Source organism: Lutzomyia longipalpis, chromosome 2 (assembly GCF_024334085.1).
Source record: "Lutzomyia longipalpis isolate SR_M1_2022 chromosome 2, ASM2433408v1".
NCBI classification, from domain to species: domain Eukaryota; kingdom Metazoa; phylum Arthropoda; class Insecta; order Diptera; family Psychodidae; genus Lutzomyia; species Lutzomyia longipalpis.
Window position 1 is genome coordinate 30160223 of NC_074708.1, and position 9800 is coordinate 30170022.

The window sequence follows — 9800 nt, forward strand, 5'->3', positions numbered from 1 at the left end:
GAAAAAAGTTTTTTGACCATGAAAATCGCTGGAAAATGCAAGAAAATTGCGAAATATTTGCGGAGAAATTGTTTTGTTTACATGTGAATTTTTCATGCATGAGAAAGTGAAAGAGAGAATGCGAGTTTTTGTGTGTGAGAGCGAGAACCAAATATCATGGTATGTTTTCTCATTCTCGCACACTAAGTTACAATATCTTGCATCTCGTATACATTTTGACAACTCGCCCGCAATTTTTCGGCAAAAATAAACAAAAGTGCAGAAAAAGTATTTTTAGTATTTTTTACATAAAATCACCGTAATTAATTAATATTTTGTATTAATATTACTAATTGAGATCTAGTGGAAACATCTCCAATTAAAAGTGAACCATGTCAAGCGATGAAAACGAAAACAATCAATCAGGAAGATTTGTGAGGTTAAGTACGGCTCCGGGAGATGAGGGCACATCCCAGTGGGGAAAGGCTCGGCATGTGAGGTATAATGCCGAGATTTTCGACACAATTACGGCACAAATTTTAATTCAAAACCATCCGCGTAGTGGCGCATAGTGCTTTGTCGTTATTCTCGGCATATTTTCGGTATTGTTGTTTTTTGACATGCACGGTGAAAATAGTGGCGTGGGTTCACGAAAACCCAATTTTCAGTGATTTTCCTCAATTTTCCGGCAATCTATTCGGTAAGTAAGTTATCCTTAAGTGAATAGAGTGTAAAATACAATGGAAGATTTCGTCCAACGAGCCTAAAATGCGTGTTTTCTTTGTTTTTTTTAGCGTTGCCTCTGAAAGTGTTGAAAGGACTTTTGAAGGACATCGTATCCATCCGGAACTAAAATTTCACCCCAGGTTAGATTAGTCTATAATTTTATTTGCATTTTAATTGTTTTGGGTTCTAAATGTGTCTGAATCTCGTCTTCATTCAGCTAAACAAGGAATCCGGATGCATCTTTTTTGCAAGAGACTGAAAACATCCTTCAAATCTATCTGGTTTAGGGACTCTAAATTTTCCTGGGAGATGTAGCGTCGTCCGTTGACCGGAAGCCCGATCTAATACTTCCTCTTAGGACGATACAAAATAGTAAGAATATTTTTCAATCTTTAAAATTTTGTTTTTTATCTTATTGGAATTCATTTCAGGAACAATGCAGGAGGGAAGCTTCAAAGACGATTTAGATATTCACATCCTGTTACTCAAAATTTCCCGTATTCCACCCACCCTCAACGGATTTTACAAGCAAAATGTCTACTATTGAAGCCCTGACAATGAAAGTGAGTATACTATTCATCTTTTTTTCAAATTCATTGAGTTCATTGTGTAAAAGTGTGTCGAAAAAAAGAAAAAATATAGGTATTATTAGGATCATTATTTACATTTTTAATTAAATCTGAATGGCTATTCTTTTTTAAACTAAATACACTGTGCAGGACAAAAATTATTTTTTCTTCAGTATCGAAAAAAAAAGTTCTTTGTAACTCTTTTACAGTTTGAACATTATTTTGCCATAATTTAAATATATATATATATATATATATATATATAATAAAAGACAATTTATCCTAGAAATTTTTGTATTTTGTTAGACTAACAAAAAATCACTTATCACTTAAAATCAACGTCAATTTTGTACATCGCAATTTTACGCGATTTTCATTAAGATCGTCAAGATTCTTCTTAAATCTTCTAATTTTTGGCTTATAGAAAATTTTATTGTAAAAATTTAACGTCCTAAAATGAATATTTCTATTTTCTATTCCTAAAATCATACTCATCAACGAAATGTAAGAATCGCGAAAATTTCAAGTTTTAATAAATTTACAGAAACTTAGCTGACGATAAAAAAGCTTTTAACATTATTGGAACTAAATTAGAGTATTTTAAATCGATGTGTAATAAATTCAGAATATATCTTTTTAATAAAATTTAAGTCATGAATGAACTGAATAATATTTTTATAATAACAGTGACAATGGTAAAAAGAGAAAATAAATATTTTCATTCACTTCATTTTTATATTATTTGAATTTACAAGACTTTTGTTGATATCTTATATTTAAACTCAAAAGAACATATAAAATATTAGTAAGATTGTCTTGATAAAAAAAATTCAATAAAATGGCAAAACATTGTCGAAAACCTAAAAAGATATTACAAAAAATAAATTTTCGAGTTACTAAATATTTTTTTTTATAAGCAATTTAAATATTTTTTTACATTTTTTTTAAAACGATAGTAAAATCTTCAAATCACTTCCATTCTTATTTTAATTAAATAATAAAAATACAATGAATCGTTAAAAATATTCAGCAAATCATATCTTTAAAACACAGAAAATTCATTTTTTTTAGTGGACAACACGTCAAACGCTCTTGACCATCACAAGCATCCCATGGCTGAGGAGAAAGGACTTTTTATCCATTTGGAAGCGTAAGGATTCTGTCATAACTCTGAGATTTTGATTGATACTAACATGAATTCATTTCAGGTAGAAATTGTTCAGGAAACAACCACAAGTGTTACCCCAAAGGAAGGAAACTTCGAAGCAGAACATCATCGAGTGAACACCTTGACGGATCCCGCAGTGTTCCTCCCTCTTCAAGTACGTCTACAAATGAAATTCTAACGAGGGTAAGTACCTACATTCTTATTTCATCCTGACTTTAATTTTTTAAGACTTCAAAGAGGGTTGTGTAGGATCAATGGATAGTCATTAGAATTTCAACACGGGTTTTAAGATCGTTTGTGTCTTCGTTTAGACTTTATCAATTGTCCTATTTTCTTGAACATCTTGTATAATTGCATGGCTTCCATTTCTGACAGTTATGATACAGTCAGGTATTGATTAACGTCGCATGGGATATACTCTTTCCACTCATTATTATTAATGGGTGGAAAGAGTATATCCCATGCGACGTTAATCAATACCTGACTGTACAGAAACTTAACAAAAACTATATGAGGAATTCTAATTACATTTTTAATTAGATCTACATTGCTATTCTTTTTTAAATTAAATACAATTTTTTGTCAGGCTGGAAAACTATTTTGCCATAATTTTTAAAAATATTTGGTAAAAGACAATTTTGCCTAAAATTGTTTAACATTTTATTTTAATTTGTTTTGTAAGACGTAAATTGAGATTTTGACAACAATTTACGCGTAATGTATATTGCAACTGTACGCGATTTTAATCAAAATCGTCCATATTCTTGCCTAAATCTTGTTATTTTTGTCTTATAGAAAATTTTATTGTATAAGAATTCAATATTTTAAAATAAATACTTAAGTATTATAACTAAAATAATACTCATCCATAAATTGTGAGAAATCGCGTAAATAGCAAATTTTATAAATTCTGAAAACTAAATTAAAGGCGAAAAATATTTAAACATAGGGGTCGTTTCTGATAAAAATCTTTTCTTTTCCTTTCTAACAATTTAAAAGTTGTTGAAAGATTTTGACATTTGATGTTTTAATAATCTTTTTATAAGAGAAAAACAAAATAAAATATTCCAGAAAACACTCAGAAAAATCTTTAATCAGCTTTGGAAAAGTAATTTTCCTTCAAAAGCCTGATTAAAGAAAGAAATGAAATGTCAAAATCTTATAAATTTTTTTCCAGAATACCAAAAATCTATAACTGACGAATTGTAAGATAAGAAAAGATTAGAAAATATTTATATCAGAATGTACCCCATCATTGAAAATGTATTTTAAATGAATGTCTATAAAATCTGAATATTGTCTTAATTTTAATTAAATCTCAACTGATGTGAGTGTACTGAATAATATTTTGATAATAACAATAAAAGAAAAAATACAATTTTTTTCCTTCATTCAAAAAAATATCTTTAATTTTTTTTTTAGTTTTCTTTAAAACAAATTGATAAAATTTGTATTTTTGCTGAAATCATTTGATTGAACATAAAATATTAACAAATAGATTGTTTTTTGATAAAACATTTCAATTTTATGGCAAAATAGTGTCAAAAAACAGACAAAAATAGTACCAAAAAATTTGCTAATAAATATTACCTATGTTTATAAGCAATTAAAATAAATATTTCCATTTTGTAAAATGGTGGAAAAATCTTTTCAAATCATTTTGATTCTTATTTTAATTAAACATCAAAAAATTCGGATGAATCAATGAAAAGGAAATCACCAATAAATTTTTTCAGTAAAAAAAACTTAACTTAAATTCGCATAAAATCATTGTGCTAAATACATTTTTTAAATTAATAAATAATTTAATTCATTTTTTAATGAAATCAATCCTTAGAGCCGACAGAAATGTGTTTTTTTTTAATATTTTTTAACGAATTCTTGAATAAAAATATTTTATATTATTTTTCAGGAAGAGACCGTCTCCAGAAAGCAGTTAAGGAAGAATTAGGCGAAGGACAGCGTTGGTGAGAGAACAATTATTATATTTGTAATTAAAAAAAAATATATTTTAAATAAAAAAGTAAAAAAAATGAATTTCCTGATTTTTTATTTTTCGGTTTGAAAACGGTAGGAATATAAATTTAAATTACATGCCGAAAATATACCGAGATTCATGCCGAGAATCATGCCGAGAATACACCGGGAGTATACCGAGAATGATGCCGAGATTTCATATAAAATTTTTCCCACAGGTTCAAAAATCCATACATTTCTCGGTATCGCCTCGGCACGATCTCGGTATTGTCTTATAACGAGAAATCATGCCGAAATACCGAGATTCTCGTTACGAAAACATGCCGAGATTCCCCACTGGGATGTGGATCATCCGCGGAAATTACCCAGAAGGCTGAGAAGAAGCGGAAACGAGGAATTGTTTATATATCCAACATTCCCAAGTACATGACTGTAGCCATCCTAAAGGAATTTCTTGGGGAGTTTGGGAAAATAGGACGAGTTTATCTGCAGAACAACAAATCAGATGGTAAAGATAAGACTGATTTTATCCCTAAAGGGACTCATAATTAATTCCTGCCAATTTGCAGATGATGAAGCTGGGAAGAAGAGGAGGAAAATGCGACGCTACACAGAAGGATGGGTGGAATTTGAGAGCAAAAAAGTTGCCAAATTGTTGGCTTTGCGTCTCAATGGGAAGCCCATAACCACCCGGAAAGGCTCAAAGTTTTGCGATATCCTCTGGAATCTCAAATATCTCTCTCGCTTCAAGTGGGTTCACCTCAGTGAGCGTCTTACGTACGAGAAGGCCGTCTACCGGCAGCGTCTTCAGACGGAAATCTCCCTGGCACGCAAGGAAGCCAACTTTTACGGTGAAAACCTCGATCGTTCGGAAAAGTTGCGAAAGCGGAAAGCAAAGAAATAAATCCTATTTTATACATTTTCTTTATTTTATTTCTTTCTCTACATAAAATTGAATTTACTTTGAAGAATATTGTAGTATTTTTTTTTTGTTTAATTTCTTCACGAAAAAAAAAGAATCATAACGCTTTGCTAGTTTGTAGAAAATGTCCAGTTACATACCATCGCTCGAGTTATCTAAAATACAAGTAATTTAATAAATCGAAATTAGTCCTATAAGAGGATTACACATCTGCATATCAGTGCAGAAGGGGCGAAGCTTCTAGGTGCTGCATTTTTCCTTATCTGAGGGGATACTTATCTATTTTTCTTTTTCTTTTTTTTAGCCAATTTAGCGTTAATAAAATTTCAAACGCACTTCTACGAGGGCTACGCACAATTGTGGTGGGGAGAGGGGATGGGGAGTTTTTTATTCAATATAATAGGTGTAAGTTTGATGTAACAAATTCCGAAAAGTTAAAACAATATAAGGTAAAATAAGCAAAAACAGAATGGGGAGATCATCGCACCTGATTTAGAGGGTTCGGCGTTGTTTATTTGCCGGGCTGCCATCTTGTGGGGATGCTCCCGCCGATGGAGTGCCCGTGAGTTTAGCGAGATCCTCCTGAATCCACCTAATTTGCGTCGGTCGGCTGGAACCATTATTGTTGCGGGCATTTATCCGGAAGAGAATCGAAGGTTTGCTGGTGCGATCAATGAAAGCTGTAGCAAGACTGCGATTTGGCACGAGACACGTCTTCTCGCGTCCGCAGTAGACTTTAACGAAGGGAATATTGGCCACACTCGCTGGCTTCTGCGGCCCCTTCGGCTGAACACCCAAATACACGGAATAATCGAGGATATCTGATTCCGTTGCCGGTGGCACTTCCCACGCCAAGCATGCCCCGGATGCCGTTTTCATAACACGAATATTTGTTGGTGGCCCCGGCAGCCCCAGGGTGAGTGTTACAGGTTTGCTCCACTCCCCGCGCCCACAACCATTTATTGCCGCCACACGGAAACGATAGGATACACCCGACTCCAGCGGGACTCTCGTCTTTGTCGTAAGGTCCGGCACACTATCGTCCGTCATTTTTTCCACCATACCAGAATTCCATTCGCCAAAATCCACATAGTTCGTGAGGATGGCCGTGAGTTCACTGTAAAAGCCCACTGTGCACCATTTGCTGTCGGATTTTGTAGATGATGCCTCCACAGCAACAGAAGCCAGAGCATCGAGAGAATTTTTCTGAACACTTTCCACCTCTGAGTCATCATTCTGGCCACCCGGTGAGGTACCACCGCCAAATAGACCCATCCTCACGTACCTTGGATTCCTCTTGTGTGTCCCCTTTCTGTTCCTATTTGCAACACCTATGTCACCACCCTGCTCCCTTCGCTGACTCCGTTCAATTAGCTCCATCCAATCTGAAGCCCCATCGAGCTGATCCATCGGCTCGGATTTTACTTCTTGATTGCTTGTTGTCCCTTCCGTGACCACCTTTGGAATACATTTAATTTTTTTTTTTACAATTTCAAGCATTTGAGGTAAATAATAGAATAGTTTACCTTGTTTACAATTTGACCACCAATTGTCGTCACAATACCAGGAGCTGTGGTTGCCTTTGACTGAGCCGGAATCATGATGATCTTCTGCTGTCCCGTCCCAATGGTTGTGCCTCCGCTGGTGACACTCTGTGGCAGCTGAATAGTGTACGTCTTGGCGCCAGTACCACTGGAAGCTGGAATTATCTGTTGCGGTCGAATAGCCGTGGTTGTGGTGTTGTTGCCCATTTTTATGATTATCGGACGCTGACCAGAGAGAATGACATTCCTCCCGGCTGTAGTTGTCCCCGTACCACCAACCTGTTGTGTTGCTGTGGCAATTTTGAAGACTTTCCCGGGGAAAACAGTGGCCCCACCCTGTGTGGTGACCGTTGAAATGATCCCCTTTCCACCAGCAACTACATTCGCTGCTGGTCCTGTCGTTCGAATTATCTTAATGCCCTGGCTTGTCTGCACCAGTGTTCCCATTTGGGGCTGCATAACACTCGTTACACCACTACTACTTGTGGCACTATTCTGAACAATTTGTATCTTCGGGCTGGATGTCACGATCTTTGGTGCCGCCGTTACGACTTCCGCTTGGCTCACCAGTGTTGCCGTTGCAGTCACCTTCACTGGCGTACGGGCAACAATTGGAGCAGCCACTGGCACAATTTCAGGTGCTTTCGCAAGAGTCACCTTCGGAGGCTCCACTTTTGGTGGAGGTGGTGGATCCGGGATTCGTTCAATCTCGAGAATGTACCTATAAAGCCACGAGAATTGTCTTCTAAATAATTTTTCTTATGATTATGATGCTTATGCAATGTAAATAGCCATGAAATATGTAAGAAACTTCCTTAATTGATAAAATACGATTGATTTCAATTAAAAGAAATAAATAAAATAAATAATTATGCGAACTAACCATTTAGCTGTGGGTACAGCGGACCAAGTTGCCTCCATTTTCTCCTGTCCGAGGCTACGTACTTGAAGTTTGGGTACTTGTGGTGGAACCTCTACTTCCAGATACCACAGATCCTTGCAGCAAACTTGATTGTTCCACGCTTTGCGGTAGCCATCGCGTCCGGACCAGATGTAAAGGCGTGAGTGAATGGAAACGGCACAGTGTCCAGCTCTAGCGCGTGGTACATTCTCCATGAGGTTGTTCATAATGCCAGAAAAGTCCTGCCACATCATAGTGTCAAGATTGAGGCATGCCAATGTATTCGTGCACTTCCATTCGATCTCACCCGTGGCCATGGGATAGCTCAGAGGTACCCAGCCACCGAAGATGAACATCCTATTGCCAATTATGCTGGCTGTATGGAGAGACCGTGGCTCTGGGACGGGCCCGTACATCCGTGGGCATGTCCATGCCATTGTGTGCGTATCGAGAATCCACAGATCACCCAGCCGACGCCCATCCATACCGCCATAGATGATGAGGCTGGTTTTTTGGGTTTTTGCATCGACATAAGTTACGGCGCTGTGACTTTCGCGAGCCGATGGACCTCCACCGAAAGTCATGGGCATTTCCCACTGTAGCTGATCATTGCGGAGGTCTAGTGTGTAAAAGTCATTGAGATATTTGGCGATATTGTTCTTCGGGTCGTTGCTTTCATTCTCAAGTCCACCAAACATGAAGATCTTTTCACCAACAAGAGTGAAGCTGTGTCCTAGTCGCGGACACGGAGCAGGTCCATTTGTTGGTGGTTTCACACTCAGCTTCTTCCATTCCCACTTTGTAGCTTGAAGCTCATACATCTCATCCGAGTACTGCCCATACTCGATCATACCACCATGAATGAGAATTCTCGTACCCAGGGCCACTATCCCGAAAGCAGCACACCCCGGGGGCACAGTGCCCTGCATACTCGGAACATACCATCCATTTGTGGAAGTATTGTATACGTGCAATTCCTCAACAATCCCCTCATTTCCGCCCCCAAAGACAATTATAAGGTCCTTTATGGTCACCGCCCTGTGCCCGTGACGCGGTCTAGGTTGAGGCCCCTTTGTGCCCACCACTTGATTCCACTTTATCGTATCAATAGACATTTTCGTGCGCGCGCCCCTTTTGCACTCAACAACACTCCCGGAATTTGGGAAGCGTTCACTTTCTCCGAGGTCGCCACAAATTTGACGGATGAATTTGAGGTTATGTTTATCATACAATCTGCATAGACAAAAAAGCACCCTTAGCACCAATTTTCTTACCCAAAACCAACAGCATTCTCACCTCTAATGCCCCTGGAGACACCACCGGATACGTGAGATTGCAAATATGCGCGATATTTGCGAAAAAACACAACTTTCTTTTGTTTGTGAAAGCGTCACTACGAACCCACTAAACAATTATGCCCGACGACAAATCTCTACAGAGAAATCGTCAGAAATCAAAACTTTTGCATCCGATGTATCCTATGGACATGGAATTATCCCCCAAAAAATACTTTTGAATATTTCACTAAAAAAAGTTTGATTTAGGCAATTAAAATGTCGCTTGGCAAAGTACATAGTTAATCTGTTGGATTAGACATAAAACTGTTGTTGGTCATGTCCCAAACGGAAGTTCAATGAATAAAGTAATGGACTATCGTTGGATATTTCCGTAATATATCCAGGATTTTCCGATGCGTCCGAAATATGCGAAACATTATGTTTCTCTTTTGTTTCAATATTTAGTCCCGAGATGGCATGAGAAAATACCTTCGTCTCACTCTGGCAATGTGTTTTGAAATGTAACGGTCGGAAAATTTTAAAAAAAAAAATATTTTTCTAGGAAAACTCATTTTTGGGAATTGGGTGTACTCTAGAAACGTTCCAGGGGGTTCTGGGGAGCTTTGGTAAAAATTTGTGCCAGAGATTCGCCGGATTAAAAAGTCCTGCGCGATTTTTCTGGCGCAGATTTTGAAAAACCTTCCGTGCGAGGAAGACAGCATCAGTGACGCCATCCG

General features: G+C 37.1%; 2 protein-coding genes and 1 long non-coding RNA gene across 4 annotated transcripts; 2 read left to right on the forward strand and 1 right to left on the reverse strand.

Moving 5' to 3' along the window:
* Nucleotides 1–453: 453 nt before the first annotated feature.
* On the forward strand, nt 454–4479 carry LOC129790434 (uncharacterized). The gene is made up of 7 exons (XR_008750560.1): nt 454–679; nt 774–845; nt 923–1077; nt 1137–1268; nt 2346–2424; nt 2483–2625; nt 4355–4479. It is a non-coding gene; the product is annotated as an uncharacterized LOC129790434 (long non-coding RNA).
* Nucleotides 4480–4570: 91 nt separating this feature from the next.
* LOC129791253 (uncharacterized) lies at nt 4571–5338 on the forward strand. Its single transcript, XM_055829321.1, has 3 exons — nt 4571–4590; nt 4638–4927; nt 4989–5338. The coding sequence occupies exons 1-3, from the start codon at nt 4571–4573 to the stop codon at nt 5321–5323; spliced, it is 645 nt and encodes a 214-aa protein (XP_055685296.1). The 3' UTR covers nt 5324–5338.
* Nucleotides 5330–9212, reverse strand: LOC129790144 (host cell factor 1-like). Of its 2 annotated transcripts, XM_055827465.1 has the most exons (5): nt 9083–9212; nt 7769–9019; nt 6868–7606; nt 5829–6799; nt 5330–5496 (listed from the first exon to the last, which is right to left on the reverse strand). In XM_055827465.1, the coding sequence occupies exons 2-4, from the start codon at nt 8899–8901 to the stop codon at nt 5834–5836; spliced, it is 2838 nt and encodes a 945-aa protein (XP_055683440.1). In that variant the 5' UTR covers nt 8902–9019; nt 9083–9212; the 3' UTR covers nt 5330–5496; nt 5829–5833. The 2 variants fall into 2 exon arrangements, with proteins under 2 accessions (XP_055683440.1, XP_055683439.1); XM_055827464.1 differs by having other exon boundaries at nt 5330–6799.
* Nucleotides 9213–9800: the final 588 nt, after the last annotated feature.

Bases quoted from the DNA above. Each gene is read 5' to 3' on its own strand.
- LOC129791253 (XM_055829321.1), top strand. From the start codon at position 4,571: ATGCCGAGAATACACCGGGA. The intron at 4,591-4,637 runs GTATACCGAGAA...TTTTTCCCACAG, and splicing joins ATGCCGAGAATACACCGGGA to GTTCAAAAATCCATACATTT. The intron at 4,928-4,988 runs GTAAAGATAAGA...GCCAATTTGCAG, and splicing joins GCAGAACAACAAATCAGATG to ATGATGAAGCTGGGAAGAAG.
- LOC129790144 (XM_055827465.1), bottom strand. From the start codon at position 8,901: ATGTCTATTGATACGATAAAGTGGAATCAAGTGGTGGGCACAAAGGGG. The intron at 7,607-7,768 runs GTTAGTTCGCAT...GTGGCTTTATAG, and splicing joins GCTGTACCCACAGCTAAATG to GTACATTCTCGAGATTGAAC. The intron at 6,800-6,867 runs GTAAACTATTCT...TGTATTCCAAAG, and splicing joins GTGGTCAAATTGTAAACAAG to GTGGTCACGGAAGGGACAAC.